At 38.5% G+C, this 23,907-nt stretch overlaps 1 protein-coding gene across 1 annotated transcript; it reads right to left on the bottom strand.

Moving 5' to 3' along the window:
- Window positions 1–1,903: 1,903 nt before the first annotated feature.
- LOC124266482 (uncharacterized protein C6orf163-like) lies at window positions 1,904–23,905 on the bottom strand. The gene is made up of 4 exons (XM_046701273.1): window positions 23,305–23,905; window positions 19,905–20,107; window positions 17,358–17,560; window positions 1,904–2,418 (listed from the first exon to the last, which is right to left on the bottom strand). Exons 1-4 carry the CDS (start codon window positions 23,414–23,416, stop codon window positions 2,013–2,015), a joined length of 924 nt encoding a protein of 307 aa, XP_046557229.1. The 5' UTR covers window positions 23,417–23,905; the 3' UTR covers window positions 1,904–2,012.
- Between the last annotated feature and the right edge of the window lie 2 nt (window positions 23,906–23,907).

Raw genomic sequence — 23,907 nt, 5'->3', positions numbered from 1 at the left:
TTACTTTATAAGTTTGATTTGATAATTTGCGGCGGGGGATTATGTCACCTTAGTGACAATGTTTGTTTTGTTGTTTAACGCCACACTCAGCAATATTCCAGCTACATGGTGGCAGTGAATAAATAATCGAGTCTAGACCAGACAATCCAGTGATCAACATCACAAGCATCGATCTACGCAATTGGGAACCGATGACATGAGTCAACCATGTCAGCGAGCTTTACCATCCGATCCGATCCCATCAGTCGCCTCTTACAGCAAGCATGATTTGCTGAAGACCAATTCTAAACCTGGTTCTTCATGGGTCCAATTCCTTTACTAATGTCAATACTGGTTCCGAATACTACACCTTACTGGTTTAGTACGTGGCAAAGCAGCTGTTCCCCAGATGGTGAAGGTTGGTGATTTGACCTCTGGCCGTTACATCAAAAACTCTAAAATGACTTGTTCCCTTGCTAGATAAACATGGACTGGTCAGCTTGTACACCAAGTGGGTATCCATGTTTGTATATTGTATCTGCGGATGGTATCTCAATTGGCTAGCACTATAAAACACAGGCACTGAACCTCGTACAATCAGCCATACACACAGGATGCCATGTAAGTGGGATAATCTTCACTATGACATTAAATCCCATCCCACCATGACATTAATTCCACATATCTGCAAATAGAAACATGCAGCCATTGCCACATTTACCAGGCTCCATATAGCGATCTTGGCACTAAGACTACCACAAGCCAATGTTAAAATGTGGAAGTTACGATCACCTTTGCACTAAGATCGCTATGTGGAACAGAGTCATGATCCAGAAAGCGTTCGTAGTGCTATGCCTTTCGTAGCCTATGATAAAGTATAGAATTATGACAAGTCGTAACATTAAGAACACTTTGTGGATTGGGACCCAGAACCCTGGTATGACTCATGACTCACTGGAATACCAATCCATGATGTCATGTGTGGCATGTTCCATACCCATGAATAAATACTGACGACAGAACAGACAAAACAGACTGTATAAGCATCACCATCAAACAAAGCAAAATAACAGACAAAAAAATGCAAAAGGTGACCGATGTGTGACAACTGGAAAGGAGAACGAACCACAAACATTATAACATAACTACATGTTCTTAGCTTGAAAATTGTCAGATAAAATAACAGAACAAAATGGTTTGATCTCGATTTGCCTCCATATCAACGACGGTTAACGGAAATCCTGTTTTTCAAGAAAAGGGGTGGAATGAAACAAGCATGACACAGAGTGACAGTCAATCCAAGGGGGACTTAAACTCACGACTGTTTGCATATGTCATCAAGACTGTCTGTATATGTATTCACATTGTACCAGGTCCCATCATTGCAAAATGGCAAATACACTGGTGAACATTCATACACTGGTGAACAAAGATAATGGTGGCCGAAACCTTAGCTACCAGGGTACTCACTACAGCTTCAGAGATGGAGAAGTCCTATTCTACATGTCCACATAACATAAATATCTATTGCATGAAACAAAAGCATATCAGAAAAGTCGTGGATGTTACAAATATATGTTTACAACTCAACTGACTTGTTCAAGATGACCCACAGAAGGTTATGCCCTGTGCACCCCCCCATCCCCATCCTTGCCACCTCCATTGTCCTACCAGTCAGTACATGATGTGGCAGCCCTAATTCTATACAACATGTAGTGGCAAATCAAGAAAACCTCAGCAAAACATCCTCACCTAACTGCTGCAAGATCACAGAGTTAAACACAGGACAGGACTCAGTTAAACATATACAATCCAGTATAAAATCCTTGGTTAAAAATGTAAACAATTCCATATATTTAATACTGATGATAACGTTCACAGCATAACCCTGTTTAAATAACAAGAAACCATTTTTGGACAATTCTTTGGGTAATATCTCCAAAACTGGAGTTTCTGTGCGTAGATAATGCACTAGGACGTATCCATGCCATATTGGTAGATGTCGATACTAAGTACAATGGCTACATGTATTCCTACACCTTCTGGACTTCATCCAGATACAGCGATGGCATCAGAAAGCTGGCTTGGTCATCACTAAATCCCCCTATATGCTGGACAACACTCTGAAGCTCTTTCCGAGTCTCTATCAAACAATCTTCGGTCTTCTGCTTCATCTTCTCAATGTCTTGGATTTGCTGCTTCAAGTCGGCAATCTCAGACTCTCTGTTCTCAAGTTTTGATTCCAGGAGTTTAACCTTCAAGTCATACTCCTCCTTGACTCGGTTGAGCCGATCAGCTGCAGCTTGTTGTTCCTGTTGGTGAGCTTGACGAACAGCTGCCTCCTTCTCCAGGTTCTTCTGTCTTACCAGGGCCGCTGTTTCATGTTGGTGTTTGTTATCAGCCACGGCCAACTCTCGAGCTATTTCTACTTCCTGTTTCCTGCAGAAGAACGTACATATTTTCAGACAGTATTACACAGTGAGATAGGCAATGGTTGTTATGTACGTATGGGCATTAAACATCCACAACTGACACATATGACATTTCTGAGCTTCTTTGTGGTTAATGCACATGTCACATCATGGCTATAACTTCGTACTAAAATTCAGTGTGGGGAATTAATGATCAGCTTTAATGGGTTGTATTTCCATTGTGATGCATCTCATTAACTAACTAACTTTATTACTCATCCGTTGATGATATCACTGTTTAATAAATTTACAATGTTATTACACATTGTCGGAACTATTTGCACTCGGTCACAGTTGTGTGAGCGTAATGCACTCGTTGAATTCTTAGGAAAGAAGTTTCAACTGTTTTTTGCTCCGCTGCGTGTAAAAGCATGTATATAAAAAAAAAAATGTTGGTTGAAGTCATCTGGTCCATTTTTTCACACCCCCTTGTTTATTTTTTACAAAATAAAATTAAATTGACTAATGTTGACAATCATAAATGAACTGTATTCATACACGTGACCCGTGTTATGACAGCATAATGCGCTTGTTCTGTAAGTTGAATTCTGAGATATTATTTACTAATGTTTGGTGAGAAATAAATAAAATACTAAACGATGTCCCGTGACAGTAATACCGCTTCCACTCGTTAGATACCAAACCATTCACTTGTTTCATAAATATGGTAAAACACGGGACATCGTTTAGTGTTCTTTGTCTCTACCCCACAGTCCCTGAACCATATCACTTCCCCTCCCTCTCAGCCTTTTCTGTTCTGATTGAAGCAAATCTTGATTTGCCTCGGGATCAGTATAAGGTTCGGAATCTCAAATTTTGTCAGGGCTCTTTTTTTATTATAAATGGAGCAATTTCCTTTTTTCAAAATTATATATTTTCAGAGAATAAGTGTTAGTTTTCTAATTAACTGAAAGATTTTGAACCAACTGTTTTCCATTCATACACAGGAACATCTGCGAGAAGTTGATCAGTCAATGTTTTACAAAGCTATCGTAGCTCTACGACTGTTGTACCTCCTGTACTGTAACACAGACTTACGACAGTCGTAGCGCTACGATAGCTTTGTGAAACGGGGCCCAGCTGAAAGGAAAATATTTTGAAGTCCGTTCTTGACAATAAGCAGGAGCAATCTCATTTACAGAGTGATATGGCAGAATTTTGAAGTGTCTCTGACTGAGTATGTGTGTCCAGCACAGGACAGGTCTAATCTGTCATCACTAAATATAGGCATACGATAATGGGTCATGTCAGCCGACCTTTCCCTCAAATCAGAGAGCTGATTACAAGATTGGGAAACTGTCAGATGCATTTTCTTGTCATTCAAAGTTTACGAAAGGTCCGCTAAACAACTGTTATGGGCTGCACAACAGATTCTTTCAAAATCATATCTCTCACTTCCATAACATAAACACTTGAACCTGACGACACATTCCTCAGCCTGTGGGGAGTACTGTCATACAATGTTTGTTTGACATTAGAAATGTTTTTCAATAAATTTTGAAAGCATACTCAACAGTTACATACTAGTTCTGTAAAGCTAGAAAAAGCATTGGAGTTGACCTACATACAGCTGAAACACAGCGACCTAAATATCGTGGACTATGGTCATCCCTTGAGTGGGTTCTCCATGTTAACCTGTAGCATGTTATCTCAGCACAAAGTTCAGATGAGTGCACACACACACGCGAATATAATATCATCTTGTAACATGTGTTCGTGGGTGTAAAGCGTAGAAACTTGAGAAGGGTAATGCATTTATCAAGATAAACTTCATGTTTATATGCATAATGTATTGCAATCATATCAGAGAAGTATATCCCACGTACTGCAAGTACTGTGAGTGAGCGAGTGTCCTATCTACACACAAGGAAGATGCAGTCACATGCAGTCTTGGTTCTGACTTAAAACTTATGGACAACTGTGTCTACAGTCATTGATAGCTATTGCAAATTTCTCGCTGGTGAACGTAACAATTCTGTATGTTTCACTTTTCTTTACCACTTCACAACCACTTATGAAGATGATTATCTGACATTCTGGATATTATGTTTCTTTACCGCTATGATTTTCATTTGTAACATGGCAACCTACACAGAACACAAATATTTCAGCCACTCAATGATAGCATGAAAGGACATGTTTAAAACCTGTCTACCTGAAACTAGTGATCACCTGTAATACTGGCTTCATCGCCAGCAGATATGTAATAAATATACATGTATTCTTGTCTGTTTCTAAAACCTATGTGATATAGACAGCTGTGACGAATAACTGGTGCGAGACATAACTTGTTGAACAAAACATTCAGGTCTCGAATCTTTATTCACTTGCACATAGCAGGGCTTGATTTAAGAGATGTTAACCTACTTGCACCAGGTGCAACCTAAGATAAAAACCTAGTTGCACCAGTCAACCTAGTGTGTTAAAACATCAGAGGTTTCGGTGCACATAAATATTTCTGTCATGTAGTACCATTGAAACCATAGCAACACAGAGACACAGCTGATCCCTGTTTACAATCTTGAGCTATCAGCCGAGCCGTGTCTATGAATAGCAATGTTTCATGCCATAGCTATTCAAAGTTTAGAACAAAATGGAGCTGACATATTTATGTTTATATTGTTAGATTTATTGTTGATTTATTTCTCAAAAAATGACTTGCACCTGGTGCAAGTAAGACTAATAACGAGGTTGCACTTTGCAATATTGGGTTGCACCAGTGCAAGTAACAAAGCACTAAATCGAGCCCTGCATAGGTATAGTCTAAGAAACATTTCAGGCCCCAAAAATGTCCATTCTCCCATTCTTTCTTCGGTTCTTTCTCCCTTCAGATCTGTTAATTTTGTAAATCAAATCCTGTCTGTTTGCTCTGTTGTTTTTTTCTGGTAAAATTCCATGTCTTCTTTGTTAATGTGACGTGACAATAAACAGCTGTATAGAACCAACACCCTGTGACGAGTCCGATATTATCTTGTCATAAACATCTCAGGTGTGTTTGCGTACAAGGTAATCTTATCACACACAAGCATGGGGCGTCCCAGATAGTGGAGCGTAAACAACCAACAAACTACCCACTGGCTTGTAAGGTGAGGCCTGTATCCATCACATAATTCAACATTTCCTCTGTCAACTGATTAAACTATATGTGGGAAAAAAACCTGATTCATTAGACCATACAAAATTTATTATTACATTTTCAGGTAATTTTTTCATGAGGCATTGTATTTTGTTCATATATTTTGTGTTATTACTGTTCAAGCTATCTATGGACATTGACCCACAATGGAAGTGTGTGATGTGTTTCAACCACAAAAACAAATGGACGCACATTGAGGTTCTCTTCATCTATAGATACAAATGATGACAATATGACAGTGAAGGATCATTATTGTATATGCTTATGATCCTTTTATATCTCACAAAACAAATTAAAAAACAACGCTGTTTCTATACTAAAAACGGAAATTTACACTCTACAGATATTTATGCACATATTTAGGATACATGGTTGAAACTGCTGATATATCCTATCTTGTATAGACATGTTAGCATGTAAAATTATTCAGTATTTCGGTAGGTCATATAGTCACGTTACTTCCAACACAGGTTATGTGTAGGATATAACATGGCCCGAGGGTAGAGGGCTTACTTTTCAATAATGCCCATGGATCATGTTATATCCAACTTATAAACCGACCGAAGATATAAGTTTAATATTTGGTATTTACTGTTGAAATCAACTGGTATGACACTGGCAGCTGACAAATTGCACGTGCAATGCACATGCTCTGCACGCGCTACCCGTGTCCTGCACGTGGGCTGCCTGCACTACCCGTCTTGTGAGGAACACACGGTTCATGATGACAAACAATTTTAATCTTCACAGTGATCCTTCGTAGCCTAGTAGATAAAATCGCTAAGCTAATGAGCGAAGGGTTTCAGGTTCGAAACCAGATATCGGCACTATATGTTGGAAGTTTTCAATAATGTGATGTTTTACGATCGTATTCAGTGATAGCAAAACAAAGTTATATCAATCTTAAAAACAAGTAATATTGAAGTAATATCCTGGGGCAGAGGGACAATACTGAAGTAATATCCTGGGGCAGAGGGACAATATTGAAGTAATATCCTGGGGCAGAGGGACAATATTGAAGTAATATCCTGGGGCAAAGGGACAATATTGAAGTAATATCCTGGGGCAAGGGAATATCCTGGGGCAGAGGGACAATATTGAAGTAATATCCCGGGGCAGAGGGACAATATTGAAGTAATATCCTGGGGCAGAGGGACAATATTGAAGTAATATCCAGGGCAGAGGGACAATATTGAAGTAATATCCCGGGGCAGAGGGACAATATTGAAGTAATATCCAGGGCAGAGGGACAATATTGAAGTTATATCCCGGGGCAGAGGGACAATATTGAAGTAATATTCTGGGCCAAAGGGACAATATTGTAGTAATATCCTGGGGCAGAGGGACAATATTGAAGTAATATCCTGGGGCAGAGGGACAATATTGAAGTAATATCCTGGGGCAGAGGGACAATATTGAAGTAATATCCCGGGGCAGAGGGACAATATTGAAGTAATATCCCTGGGGCATATTGAAGTAATATCCCGAGGGCAGAGGGACAATATTGAAGTAATATCCCGGGGCAGAGGGACAATATTGAAGTAATATCCTGGGGCAGAGGGACAATATTGAAGTAATATCCTGGGACAGAGGGACAATATTGAAGTAATATCCTGGGGCAGAGGGACAATATTGAAGTAATATCCTGGGGCAGAGGGACAATACTGAAGTAATATCCTGGGGCAGAGGGACAATATTGAAGTAATATCCTGGGGCAGGGACAATATTGAAGTAATATCCTGGGGCAGAGGGACAATATTGAAGTAATATCCTGGGGCAGAGGGACAATATTGAAGTAATATCCTGGGGCAGAGGGACAATATTGAAGTAATATCCTGGGGCAGAGGGACAATATTGAAGTAATATCCTGGGGCAGAGGGACAATATTGAAGTAATATCCTGGGGCAGAGGGACAATATTGAAGTAATATCCTGGGGCAGAGGGACAATATTGAAGTAATATCCTGGGGCAGAGGGACAATATTGAAGTAATATCCTGGGGCAGAGGGACAATATTGAAGTAATATCCTGGGGCAGAGGGACAATATTGAAGTAATATCCTGGGGCAATATTGAAGAATATCCTGGGGGACAATATTGAAGTAATATCCTGGGGCAGAGGACAAATATTGAAGTAATATCCTGGGGCAGAGGGACAATATTGAAGTAATATCCTGGGGCAGAGGGACAATATTGAAGTAATATCCTGGGGCAGAGGGACAATATTGAAGTAATATCCTGGGGCAGAGGGACAATATTGAAGTAATATCCTGGGGCAGAGGGACAATATTGAAGTAATATCCTGGGGCAGAGGGACAATATTGAAGTAATATCCTGGGGCAGAGGGACAATATTGAAGTAATATCCTGGGGCAGAGGGACAATATTGAAGTAATATCCTGGGGCAGAGGGACAATATTGAAGTAATATCCTGGGGCAGAGGGACAATATTGAAGTAATATCCTGGGGCAGAGGGACAATATTGAAGTAATGCCTCCAATATTGAAGTAATATCCTAATCGACGGGCCATCGGGATATGACTACAAATACTGCCTTGCAAGAACAATAGAGTGACGTCACTGTCGGTTTATAAGGCATTATAACCATTGCAGCCATGTAACCAGGGCTGACCTTGTAACAAGGGATGCATTGTAACCATGGTGGTATTGTAACCAAGATGTACAATCATTTTAAATGAACTGTTACATTTTCCATGCCTCAAATCTCCACTTTAAAGCTCTTGTATATGTACCATGTAAGTTTATGTATTAGTGTCATACCTTCCATGCCTTGGTCAAGTTGTACAAGTACCTTGTAAAACTATGTATCACTGGATATGGACAGTTATATCCTCCATGCCTCAAATGTCCGCCTTGATGTACTTGTATAAGTATTTTAAAATTATATCAATGTACATGGACCATGTTGTACACAGGGCCGATGGCCAAAACCATTTAACCGAAAATAAAGAACTATAACACAAGGTGTCTTTGTACCAAGGGTATCCAGAGTAGCATTGTAGCCATGACGGCATGGTATATGACGGTGGCATGCAACTATGCTGGCATCATAACCATGTTAGCATTGTAGCCATGAAGGCATGGTATATGATGGTGTCATGCAACTATGCTGGCATCATAACCATGTTAGCATTGTAGCCATGACGGCATGGTATATGATGGTGTCATGCAACTATGCTGGCATCATAACCATGTTGGCATTGTATCCATGAAGGCATGGTATATGATGGTGTCATGCAACTATGCTGGCATCATAACCATGTTGGCATTGTATCCATGAAGGCATGGTATATGATGGTGTCATGCAACTATGCTGGCATCATAACCATGTTGGCATTGTATGAAGGCATGGTATATGATGGTGTCATGCAACTATGCTGGCATCATAACCATGTTGGCATTGTATCCATGGAGGCATGGTATATGATGGTGTCATGCAACTATGCTGGCATCATAACCATGTTGGCATTGTATCCATGGAGGCATGGTATATGATGGTGTCATGCAACTATGCTGGCATCATAACCATGTTGGCATTGTATCCATGACGGCATGGTATATGATGGTGTCATGCAACTATGCTGGCATCATAACCATGTTGGCATTGTAGCCATGAAGGCATGGTATATGATGGTGTCATGCAACTATGCTGGCATCATAACCATGTTGGCATTGTATCCATGAAGGGCATGGTATATGATGGTGTCATGCAACTATGCTGGCATCATAACCATGTTGGCATTGTAGCCATGAAGGCATGGTATATGATGGTGTCATGCAACTATGCTGGCATCATAACCATGTTGGCATTGTAGCCATGAAGGCATGGTATATGATGGTGTCATGCAACTATGCTGGCATCATAACCATGTTGGCATTGTATCCATGACGGCATGGTATATGATGGTGTCATGCAACTATGCTGGCATCATAACCATGTTGGCATTGTATCCATGACGGCATGGTATATGGTGGTGCAACTATGCTGGCATGCAACCATGCTGGCATCATAACCATGTTGGCATTGTAGCCATGAAGGCATGGTATATGATGGTGTCATGCAACTATGCTGGCATCATAACCATGTTAGCATTGTAGCCATGAAGGCATGGTATATGATGGTGTCATGCAACTATGCTGGCATCATAACCATGTTGGCATTGTAGCCATGAAGGCATGGTATATGATGGTGTCATGCAACTATGCTGGCATCATAACCATGTTGGCATTGTAGCCATGAAGGCATGGTATATGATGGTGTCATGCAACTATGCTGGCATCATAACCATGTTGGCATTGTATCCATGAAGGCATGGTATATGATGGTGTCATGCAACTATGCTGGCATCATAACCATGTTGGCATTGTAGCCATGAAGGCATGGTATATGATGGTGTCATGCAACTATGCTGGCATCATAACCATGTTGGCATTGTAGCCATGAAGGCATGGTATATGATGGTGTCATGCAACTATGCTGGCATCATAACCATGTTGGCATTGTATCCATGACGGCATGGTATATGATGGTGTCATGCAACTATGCTGGCATCATAACCATGTTGGCATTGTAGCCATGAAGGCATGGTATATGATGGTGTCATGCAACTATGCTGGCATCATAACCATGTTGGCATTGTAGCCATGAAGGCATGGTATATGATGGTGTCATGCAACTATGCTGGCATCATAACCATGTTGGCATTGTAGCCATGAAGGCATGGTATATGATGGTGTCATGCAACTATGCTGGCATCATAACCATGTTGGCATTGTAGCCATGAAGGCATGGTATATGACGGTGTCATGCAACTATGCTGGCATCATAACCATGTTGGCATTGTAGCCATGAAGGCATGGTATATGACGGTGTCATGCAACTATGCTGGCATCATAACCATGTTGGCATTGTATCCATGACGGCATGGTATATGATGGTGTCATGCAACTATGCTGGCATCATAACCATGTTGGCATTGTAGCCATGAAGGCATGGTATATGACGGTGTCATGCAACTATGCTGGCATCATAACCATGTTGGCATTGTAGCCATGGAGGCATTATAACCAGGGTGGAATTTAAGCAAGGGACCCCTGTAACAAGGATGTCTTTGTAACCAGGGTGGCAATGTAACCAGGGTGACCTTGTAACAAGGGTGACATTGTAACAAGGGTGACATTGTACCCATGGTGGTATTATAAGCCGTATAGCATTGTAACCAGGGTGACATTGCAACAAAAGAGAGGAAAACCAGACCTAGCTGACATGATGCAATAGAAGATAACCTAAAATAAAGGACCAGGTATATTGCTGTTAATAGGTTTCAATACTTAAAAACCCAACTTCTGATAACATGACATTCCAAATCTCCCTTGAAAAGATTTCAGAAACTCACTGCAGATCTTTTGTGATCACATTTATGTTAGATGTGCTCTGTGCACCATGATTTCTTTCTCAAGGATACTGATTACATCCAACATAGAATACACTCTTGTCCTTGTAAACACCACACCCTAGTGTCACGCTGCCCTACAAGGAGATAGCTGACTCTGGGCAAGCTACTACAGAAACATGAACCTGGTGACTCTACGTTTGAATAACACAACCAACAAAAGGCCATTATGTGCAACCCTGCAAATACCACTGCAAGGATATCAGCATTGACAACCAAATGGTTTACTTCATCCTTCACTGGTTCTGAATGTATTATAATTATACTTTAAGTGCATCTGAGAAACTATAGTAACAAAGAAGATAGACATGACTTAAAGAATTCACTTCTGATTCTGATTTCGATTTAAGAACAGATGCTTGTAACTTTATCCAGCTACAGATAAGCACTCTGACTGAAGGGAAACATAATTGGAAATCTATAAGTTAACTCTGTTTATTCAGCTGTACAAAAATGTCTCACTGAAAGTTGATTGGAAATCGTTCAGATGACTATGTTCATTATTGAACTGTTTCACTTGCCATGCAACAAGAGAGCATTTCAAGTTGCTGTGAGTATACTTGTCTGTGATAATCCTGTCCTTTGAAATTCATTTCAATCTTAAATCACTTTCTTTCTCCTGAGTAAGAACAGTGTCATCATTGCCTAGCTGACATATTTCTAAATTTCCTCATTATAATACTTTCAGTAAAATATATTCCCTTGTCAGTAATGCACCTGTATATATTTTCCATGTAAGCTAGATGCTTTCAACACCCAGGGAGTGTCCATTGTGTTCATGAACAAGTATTTGCTTTCCAAAATGGTGATCTTCTTTTGAATCTGAAACTGTTTTCTTCCCTGAATTTGACCACGGTTTACAATCAACTTGAGCGAAAACAAAACTGTTGGCTGTACCTGAATATAGGTATAGTACCCACAACACTGGTTCCACTATGGTCTATTGTTCTCACTGTGTACACGTTTAAAACCCAACACTGCCAAGTTGATTCTCGACTGGTACATGTACAAGATGTTTACACACCATGTTTACGTACAACATAAGCAATACAAAACCTACATAAACTACATGTCCAACATTAGCTAATATTTACTACCGGTCAATATTTGTTTTTAGTATGTATGTAATGACATATGATATTTCAGCCCTGCTTCGGTTGGAGACAAATAGCAATAGGATATTGTCATGATTTTGTCAATGTTTGATAAGGACAGGACAGATATAAGTGCTGCCCATCATCATCATCATCATCATCATCATCATCATCATCATCATCATCATCATCATCATCCATCATCATCATCATCATCATCATCGTCACCGTGTTCATCATCATCATAAACAGATTTATACGGCGCCATCTCCAGTCCAAAATAGTTCTCAGTAGCGGTCTCCGAACAACTCGAGAATGAACATTTAGACACTGTATGTTTTCCTAAAAGGTATGTCTTCAGTATTTTGTTGCCTGGCTAGCAAATACTCCATTTTGCATATTTCATTTTTATAAATATCATCCAAATTCCAGAAAAAACACTGCATATTATTAAAAAAACATAAATATTTGATATTCGTGATAACAAAATGAATTTATAACTGGAAACGGTTTGATTCACTGAATATGAAAGTGAATCATGTCAGCTCTAGTGGCAGTTTATATTTGATATTTTATGTCACCTGTTCAAGACATCTTTAAATCCACTATCAGTGGTTGCTATAACAGCGGCAAAGGATCGGGATAATTTGGCAATGGTTTGCAGGCTTTAGTATAATCTTTATTCACTATTCACATTTGGCATGTGTCCAAATTGTATTAAGGTTTTTAATCCCTCAGTGCTGTCAGTGCATGTCACAAATGTCACACTTAAATGTCACCCTTAATGATGACACAGAGGGGGAAACAGGAACATCATAATGTCACACTTAAATGTCACCCTTAATGATGACACAGAGAGGGAAAACAGGAGCATCATAATGTCACAGCCAGTTAAAGTCAATAACTTAATAATTTCCATTCTGACAATAACCACTGCGTCTATCAGATGATCACATTATGGTGATTATATGTAACACTTGTCGGAGCATTGCTCAACTATCAACTTGAATACACAATAAGAAAGTGTAATCACAATATCTAATATGTCTACTTTCCACTTAAGTTGAACATTACACAATCACTTCATAGCATAACTTTTGTGACTTCTGGATTATATGCCGACACATTTTCTGTAGAATTTCTCAGTAAAAAATGTCGACATATCTACTTGTATCACATGCTACAAACCAACAATCATACATTTCCTTAAAACAAATGGCTCAAATTCAATGTCGAAACTGATCTTAACATAAGGATAAACTGTTCACTTTCAACCCACAGACTTATAACGTAACACTAAGATAGGATACTTAACATAGTTGTAGACACCGGAGATGTTATTTACGACAAGACTTGTAAATAAGGTGGACATGAACTATTCGCTGTCAGTCCTCCTGAAATCACCTTTGTCTGAATAAGACATATGACCTTTCTATTGTCGTATTCAGCAGATCAGTGCCGATCTATGGGGGAACTAAGTCATGGTCCTTCAGGGTGACAGGCAGAAGGTACTCAAGGCTTTGTGTGAGCGGGCAACGTGAGATCTAAGTGTCCAATAAAATATATCGAGCTTGAAGATAGTCTGTTTTGGGTCTGTTGAGTCAAGTGACACTCACGTAGCTGTAGTCGTATCTGGGTATACACTCTCCGGCAAACACCCACTGTCGATACCGACAGATACTACTGTTGATACCACTGTCTATAGTAACAATAACAGTCTATACTATACTACATAAACTGTTTAACTGGTTTAATATTTTGGGTGTTTGTCAGGGACTAAAATATAATTTATGAATGTACAGCTACTATATAAAACAGCAGTAACATCTGTGGACACCAACAGATACGGCTTATATTATGATAAACAATCTCCAAGTGAATAAATTTATAAAGAGAATCCAACTCGAGTCCAGAATGATTTGGAGAGTTTAGTTTGTTCCAGGGTTAATTAGTTTTTTTCAAATATATTTTTTATTTTAATTTTAAATGAACATTATCTTATTTGTAAGAGGTAATAAGTAAATGTCGGCCTAATACAAACAGTACTGTCTTTAAAACAGCATGGAGTTAAACCTAATAATTGCTCCTGGTGAAATCTGAACCATTTCTCATGATGGATGAATGTACAGATGAAAGGACAGTTCTCCCTTTTACGAATGGAACAATTTGACCTGTCACTGCTGTGGTTTTGTGTGATCCTGCTATGTCCATCAAGAAAACAGTATATCCTTTCTGGTCACTTTTGAAAGAGGCCTTAATCTACAATGTCATCATAGTGTCTGACCATCCAAAGTAATGTTGTGAGTGATTTAGAGTTACGACTGTCTTAGGGCTACGACATTTGTAAATCTGTCTCAACATATTTGTGTTTAAGGTTGTCTTAGCACTGACTGTTGTAAGTCTATCTTAAAGATATCTTAGCACTGACTGTCGTAAGTCTATCTTAAAGATATCTTAGCACTGACTGTCGTAAGTCTATCTTAAAGATATCTTAGCACTGACTGTCGTAAGTCTATCTTAAAGATATCTTAGCACTGACTGTCGTAAGTCTATCTTAAAGATATCTTAGCACTGACTGTCGTAAGTCTATCTTAAAGATATCTTAGCACTGACTGTCGTAAGTCTATCTTAAATATATCTTAGCACTGACTGTCGTAAGTCTATCTTAAAGATATCTTAGCACTGACTGTCGTAAGTCTATCTTAAAGATATCTTAGCACTGACTGTCATAAGTCTATCTTAAAGATATCTTAGCACTGACTGTCGTAAGTCTATCTTAAAGATATCTTAGCACTGACTGTCGTAAGTCTATCTTAAAGATATCTTAGCACTATAACTGTCGTAAGTCTATCTTAAAGATATCTTAGCACTGACTGTCGTAAGTCTATCCTAAAGATATCTTATCACTGACTGCCGTAAGTCTATCTTAAAGATATCTTAGCACTGACTGTCGTAAGTTTATCTTAAAAGATATCTTAGCACTGACTGTCATAAGTTTATTTTAAAAGATATCTTAGCACTGACTGTCGTAACTGTCGTAAGTCAATCTTAAAGATATCCTAGCACTGACTGTCGTAAGTCTATCTTAAAGATATCTTAGCACTATAACTGTTGTAAGTCTATCTGAAAGTATGGGAGCTATGTTGTCTTAGCACTATAACTGTCGTAAGTCTATCTTAAAGTATGGGAGCTATGTTGTCTTAGCACTATAACTGTCGTAAGTCTATCTTAAACTTTAAAGTATGGGAGCTATGTTGTCTTAGCACTATAACTGTCGTAAGTCTATCTTAAACTTTAAAGTATGGGAGCTATGTTGTCTTAGCACTATAACTGTCGTAAGTCTATCTTAAACTTTAAAGTATGGGAGCTATGTTGTCTTAGCACTATAACTGTCGTAAGTCTATCTTAAACTTTAAAGTATGGGAGCTATGTTGTCTTAGCACTATAACTGTCGTAAGTCTATCTTAACTCTTTCAACACCAGTCAACCAGAGGTATTTACTGCCATGACACCGAGTTCCCAGAGACTCTGAGGTCATAGATGAAGCCTATGTTTATGAAGGAAATTATAAGCTTGCAAAACGTTATTGCTACTACATCCCATACACCATTCAAAAGATCTAATCCTACTGTTGATAAATATGAAGTTTATTTTTATCATATTATTCAAATAATACAACTACAACTTAAATAAAATTATTTTGAATGAAAATGCAAGCTTACATTTATAACGTCCAGATAAAACCACCTAAAGAAGCAAAAAACTAAAGGCTTTATTTTTTTCCATTTGTGACATGTCATAACATGCCCGCCTTTTTCTTTTATATTTTCACTTTTACATAATCAGAAAATTATTATAAACAGATTTCTTAAATAATATGTATGGTCGCCTATTTCCCCGATATCTGTGGCTTTCCTCGCCGGTAACATGACATAACAACGGAAAATACCTCCGCTTTGAAGCTTCGTATGAATAACATGGGAGGCTGAATCGCTTTGATGCCGGTATCGCTCAAAGCTCTGAACATCAACAACATCACTGAACCCTTGCCGAGTATTTTCACAGTTGTAAGAAGCGATTTTATTGGATAAAAATTGGTTTCTAATGACGCTTTCGCTACAGTCTGCTATAAGGGGACACGGATTGGTCAAAATCAGACACGTGACCTAAGGCAGCCAATCATATTACGGCAATGGATACCGCCCTCGTGAAACGAAAACTTTTAGATTTAGGACGAAAAGTTTTGGGTAAAATAATGCTATTCTGAACATATTAAGCAAGAAATCGCTACATATACGTGAAATTATGGGACTTTTTGACGATCGTGCTAGGTTATGACCTGTGACAAAAATGCTTCATGCATATATTTTCGCATTAAACATCGTGTCCGAGCTGAAGATTGAGGCGAGAGCGAGATGTCACTTGTCAGTGACTTGACTTGCATTACATGATCGCACAAAAAAGATGGAAAAAGTAATTTTATATGTACGCTTTGACAACTTTTATGAATGCTGTTGTTGATTTTATTCATTTATTCTATTTATTTAATCATTTCCTCGAAACATCGCTTACTTTGCTCTTTGACAATGTTATTGTGGACCCGCTCCGGCGCATGTGTCCGAGAATCGTTGTTTTCAATTACATTGTGAAAAATAGTTTATAATTTTAATTCTGCCGATAATATATGATCAATTGAAATTTAATAAGTGTTTCCAGACATTGTGAAATGTGATGGATTTAATATATGAATCATAAATCAGGTAAGTTCCTAAAATTATGTCTCATTTTGACGTGACTACTGCCTGGCCGGTTAAGCGGCCTCCGGTGTCTGGGGACTCAAAACGTTGTGGCCGCTTTAGCGGCCAGCGGTGTTGAAAGGGTTAAAGTATGGGACTTAAAGTCTTAGCACTAAGACCTTTGTAAGTATGAACATTAGGGTCACCTTAGCCCTACAATTAATATACGTGTATGATCAAGTATGGGAGTTAAGATAATTGCACCACTAAGGGACAAAGCCTAACGCCCTGTTCCATACAGCGATCGTAACACCCTGACTGTTGTAAGTCTGTGTTAAACTATGAGTGTTATGATAGTTGTAGTGCTATGGCTGCTTCATGAAACGGATGCCAGACCTCTATTATGGCAACATTGTCCCAGGTGGTGTTGAACACAACTCTGTCACTCCCTATCCAGCTAGATCCCTCACCTCTTCAGTCTGGCAACTGTTGCCTCAGCAATCTTCCTCTCCTCAGTCCGAACCCGAGCCACAGCCGCGAGACAATCTGTATCCCCCTTCTTCTCCGCTAGACTCACTGCTTCTTTGAGGGCTAGTTCTCCCTTGGTACGTTCTTCCTTCACTTGTTCCAGCGCCAATTTCTGCATGGCCATTTCTACCTTCAGGCCTTCTTCCTGCAAGTAAAAAATGGTTTTAGATTTGATTCACATTACATTCATAACAATTATCAAAAGTTTGAATTGTCTTCAGTTTGTTTCAAATCTGTCATAGGGTTGCAGTATAATACTGGCATGGTATTCATTGAAATGACACATATTGTAATTGCTCATAATTCTTTTCTGAAGAATTGGAATAAAACAAATCAGTGTAAAATGATGGTACTTAACTCATCAAACAACTTTCAGTACTTTCTTTGACCATGATTATTTCCTGTATAGTGCAATATGCCTTTCAAACGATAAAACGATACATACTGCAATATGTGACACCCAGGCCACACAGATTGTCTCTTGTTTGTCCACATCCTACCACTGTAGTACCAGTGTTCATGGATTTAACCAACATGGCAAACATCTGAGACTTTCATCACATCCGGCTTCTGTCCCATATTAAGCTGACACCATTAAACATAACTGAAATACTATTCAAAGCATTGTTTAAACTAAATCTTGGGTGGTGGGGTAGCCTTATGGTTAAAGTGTTCGCTTGTCACGCTGAAGGCCCGGGTTCGATTCCCCACATGGGTACAATGTGTGAAGCCCATTTCTGGTGTCAGCTGCTGTGATATTGCTGGAATATTGCTAAAAGTGGCTTAAAACCTTCCTCACTCACTTAAACTAAATCTCTCATTTCTCCTCTTTAGTGGATTTCAAACGACAAAGAGTCACGGTTACAAATCATCAAACAAAAATGTAACTGTTAAGCAAAAGGGTCTGAACTTTCCATAAAACAGAATCAACATTGAATTTTTGCCATAAGCCAACTGAGCCACAAGCCACACAGGTTTTTAATATGTTTTCCTGTCACTGGGACCTTATGGAGGTCGTACAGTGTGTTGTTGTTGTGATTCAGTGGTTCGCAACCAGCACTAAAAGCAGCGTGTGATGAATGATAATGACATCAGAGAAACCAACAACACGAGCCCTGACATTCATGTCACACTGAAGGTCAAACATTCTCCCAAACCAACACAAACTTGCTGGAGATATGACTTTCTCAAACCCACTAGTCTTTGACGAATTAATCAACCTCATGCTAGGCTAGTGTTCTTAATTGCTAACATGGATTTAATTCATGGAGGCAGTAAAATTATAAATTCTACTTTGAAAAACAGAACCCAAAAAAAATCAGGGAGGTTTCATAGTTTGAAAAAAGAATTAACAATGGAGGTAAAAATCAATTGTTATTATGTCGTACAATATTTCACATTTAAGTTGTTAAAGGTTTAAGTATTCAGATGTAAGTTCTACTTCACTTGAAAACAATGTCTTAGTAGATTTTGTTGTTATGTAGGAAACACAGACATAAACACCAGGGTGTGGTTCCACTAACCGATCTTATCTAAGATCAGTCTTAGCAAGTTACGTTAATTTTACAATCGTCTTAGCTACAAGTTACACCCGTTCCACTAACGATCTTAGGCCAATCGTAGAAGGTCCCGATCTTACGATCCAATCCAAGCTTAGATCGAGACTTCTGTGCGAGAGATAGAGAATTTCAACTTTCAAATACTACTAGTCTGTGAAGACAAAATCATTGGGTTTTATCTCAGCATGATTTTATAGTCTCAGACTAGCAGAGAAATGAATTTTGAAGTTTATTTATAAGCTACAAACTACAACTGAAGGAAACCACTTGTTTGAAGGAAACCAACAGAAAATTATAATGTAAAAACATTTCTGTCTTGTTCAAGTAGCACTCACAACAAAATTTGAGGCCTCAAGGCAATAACAAAAGACATGCATGAATGTACACTGCTCTGTTAATTGGAGTAAAAGTACTCTTCCCTTAGGGGTAGACTGCCCTCAAGGTCTTATATCCATTTCCAGGTCTAATGGAGCCAATTACTTTGAGACATGCATGAAATAACAAACTCAGTGTAAGTAGGTCAGCAGTAATTGCCAGATTGTGAAAAAATTAATTAAAACTAGCAGACCAAAAAGTGGGTTTTAATGCCTTGAACCCAACGTATTGGGCCAGTATGTCAATGTTTCTGGGGTTTTACATCATGTGTGGACTAATTTTCAGCTGTGATGTCATATTTTTCATCTATGCATTATTCCACCAACAAAAGAACAGAGCAATGCAAAGTTGACACCCCAAGCTCTGTTCAGAATATCTGAGTTGGGTCATGATTAATTGAAGGGAAATTGAAATTCAGTTTGTGTGTTTATGTTACTGATGAGTTATAAATACTAGTTGCCAACTTGACTGGACTATAGCCATTGGTTACTAAACCCCTTCAAAGACCTAATTTGAACAGAATCCAGTAGAACAGAAAGGCGAGGTTAGTCTTACCTTCAACTTTTTGTCCATTTCCTTCAGCATTTTCCGAATTATTTTCTCTTGATCCAACTTGGCCTGTTTATTGGCCTGCTGGACTGCAACTTCCTGCCCGCCTTGGGCTTGCCGCCATACTGCCTCCTCAGCCTGGCGTATAGCCTGCAGCTTCTCCTGCTCAATACGTTCCACTTGGCGGCGGTGGATGTCATGACCAAATCCTGCATTTTACAAACAGAAATATTAACAGATTGATCACAGGAAGCATGTTCGAAACATTCACTTCACATTTTTTTAACGTGTATCTGGCATTTAGAAAATGGACATAGGTGGAATGTCAAAACTGTAAAAAACAAAATAGACTTGTCTACAGAGATCCACTGTAGCGAACAAATTTAGTTCAAATGTCGGGGGAAACTAAAGCCTTTTTTATCTAACAGATTTCTCTTAACAGGTAAATATATAGAGATTATTACAAGTGTGTCATACAACATATACGACTTGCTCGGGCAATGCACAATTTTGCTCATATTACAGAAGTATAGAAATCGTATTCCATGAATTTCCCCCATTACTAATGATAATCATTAACATATTAAATGCCGTTTTTCATTCAGAACTGAGCAAATGATACGGATGTAACATTGCCATGGAGTCCAATTTTATTTTTCAAATATTGTGTATTTAAAACAATTAAATTTATTCCAACAATACATATTTTGAACAACCCGATATTTGTATATGCTTAATGACATACAAAACTGATTTATTTTTTTTTTCATTTAAATCAATTTTGACAAAAGTTTAAAGGTCACATGCAACGTAAAACACAACTTTGCAGATTCTGATACCTTTCGGTATGGACTTACCGAAACAAATCGTCAAAAATGCAAATTCAACTTATAAAGTTGAAAAATAACGCGATGAAAAAAAACGCGCGAAATCGGAGTTCAAACGTTTCACTAATTTTCCCCAGACTTTTCTGGGGAATACTGGTTTCAACAGCTGGGCTGCGCTCATAGCACGTGCGCAGTGAAATAGGTTCGCGCAACTTGGAAGCGGGCTGTCTGGTGAATACTCGGTGAAGGCTTTGGTGTGAGCTATTTTTCTAATGTTTTGTTGATATCTCACAGGCGCGAGCTTTTTATATGTTATGACGGTAAATAAACTGTTTATATAATTTCATTTGTCTATTTCACCACACGTTCTTCTTACCGAGTCACTTTCTCAGTTCGATATTTAAAAGCAATGTCATTATTTAGCGTTGACAGAATTTCTAACTGTGATATAGATATGTCGTTGTCACAGACAAAACTCAGTGTCTTGTTTTATTGACACCTGTGTGTCTGCCTGCCTGTCTGCTAATGACAATATTCAATACACAACTGCGATCACTGACCACATGCAATTTGAACTTAACACCAATCAGGCTATACACCATAAACAAAACGCATTGATTTATGGCCCGAGTTCGGTCTCTGTCATATTATGTAATTACACAGACAGGCAGGTGTGATACTTGAACACATGACATGTTTTGATGTCTGTTGATTGCAAAATGTTATACACAAAGAATGAGCATGTATTTACAAAACCCAACATCTCTATATATACACACACAATGTGCCGGCGGCATCTGCTAATGAACCAGCCGTTACACTTGAGTGCACACCCACCCGCTCTGACTGGGTTCGGTATCCCGGCTGCTTCGTTTCGAGGGAGGTAAACCTAAGTACAAAATATTGCACTTTTGATTTGCGATTGTACGCTTATAATTTTGTTTATTTGTTTTTTCATAATCAGCAATGCATATTATATGTCATGAAGAAGTGATAATTGTGTTTTAATTATGTTTGATTTTTTGGTTGCATGTGACCTTTAAATTTTACCTTAAAGATATTTAACAGTTCAGGAAATGAGCATGAAAGAAGGGAAGTTACAACTACTGATGACCTCCACAAAAATAAAAATCGCCTCAAACTGACCTCAGGATGGAGACTGACAATATTTTCAACCTGTGGAACTGCTATGCCTTGTACAACAAGTCTCAAAGCTAATGGTATACCAAATGTAACCCCCACAATGGTTCCATCACTTTCAATGGAAAATATATATAATGAGACGATTTCTACACCAATAAACAAGTGTAAAAAGAGATGATAGACATGAAAGGACACATATTCTATACACATCAGTCTACCACAGAAACTGAAAGCTACAAATGCAGTGTATGGGATGGTCATCTATGCCATCTGACACACAATGTTCACGTTATAATGTTCTTGCTTGACCTCACCACTAACAATCTGATATCACAGCCAAAGTACAGAACTAGCAAACACAGGGACTTCTAAACTGCCCTTTATATGAATATATCGATGATGAATCATCAAGTAAAAATAATTTGTGCCTTACCACAACTGACCCCCGAGCTTTTATCATGGACGACTAATTGTTAACAAGCCCCATTATAGCAATTAACTGACTGCATCTCTGATTGATTTTGCTTGTTCTCATTAGAAGGAAATACTTAACTGAAAATGCTGAACAAAACAGACAGTGTCAGAAAATATTAAAACACACACAATCGTGTGAATGCAATGTTAGAAAACATGTGTCACTTGACTAATTCACAGAAATCCAAATACATGCTGACGCTTAGTTAGAAATGTCATTGCTCACTACCTTTGTCATTTCTTCCCCAACTATTTTGCCCAAAAGGAATGCTAACCCCTAGAAAATTACATAGTATGTATTCTTTTGGATAAACATGTGTTGATCAAACTTTGTGAATATGTTTATCTCAGTTGTATGAAAACAAAAAGATTCTGTACTTATTTTAATGAATAAATTATTAGAGTGATGTTTAGATACTTGAACAGTTTGTCCACGAAAAGTTTTTTAATCAACTTCTGTTCATCCCTCCTCAACAAATCATGACAAATATCTATCCAAACATTTTCTAAAACAGAAATAAGAACATCTGCTCATATTTTGAAACAAATGAAAGTTATCGGTACAGTAAACTTCATACATGGAATATTTCAGAAATGGCTCAGAAAAAACAGTTAAAGTGGTTGGTTGTTCGGCCACACCTTTGATAGTGAGGCTGTGAACACGTTATGATATGGGCTGATAAATATTAACCATAACTGTTTAGTCCTGACACGTTAACTTTTGAAAATATAAAGGTAAAACAAATTGAGGAGTCAAACTCATGCCAGTGTTTTTGTTAGATAATCATATCGACCATTGAACACAATATTAATCATTCTAAGTTATATATGTTAGATGCAGTTTTTGATGGACCTTAAGTAGCTGTTCTCGAGAAAGCAGTGCTGTTTCATCCAAAGAAGTTTTTCTGATATCCCGTTTTATAGTGCGCGTTTAGTGGAAACAGACATCCGTTTTCACTTACCCAAGATCCTTTTATGAGTAAAATCTTGAACAACCACGGGTCGTGTGTCCTCGTATCGTCTGGGAACAACTGGGTACCTCGGAGTTGACAGTGAGGGTAGTGCCATTTCCATTGTGAAAATATAACGAGTAATATTCCTTTACCTTACCACAAAAGTTGCTATCGAACAGAGCAGTTCTTGCAACAAGTTGATTTACTTAGCAATCACTACAAAGAAAATTACACGATCCATGACAGTCGAGTGATCGCACGCAAAGAATCTCATAGAAATATACCTCACGCGACATTTAGGGGTATTTGTGCGTTAAGCGTTTCATTGATCAAGAAATCGATGGCCAAATCAGCTATCTGAACCACATGCTGTCAATGTTGACATTTGACCGCATCACAACTGTACCACCTTCCACTAAATATAGTTCAGTGTTGTTTTTCTTTCCATCATTCTTTATTGTTTTTTACTGCCGTAGTACTTATCCTATTTTACTGTCTGGGGTCTTTGGGTTTAAAAGAATAAGATGGTTTTTAAACGCAAATTCTCCTTTCGCTAATTAACGAGCGCTCATGCGGAAGGCTATCCAACTCCATTCGGCGTCGTTCCGTATC

The sequence above is a fragment of the Haliotis rubra genome, unplaced genomic scaffold, assembly GCF_003918875.1.
Source record: "Haliotis rubra isolate DU_JTF1 unplaced genomic scaffold, ASM391887v1 Scf126, whole genome shotgun sequence".
Lineage (NCBI taxonomy): Eukaryota > Metazoa > Mollusca > Gastropoda > Lepetellida > Haliotidae > Haliotis > Haliotis rubra.
Note: the sequence above shows the minus strand (reverse complement) of the source record. Positions and strands in the feature narration are given on the sequence as shown.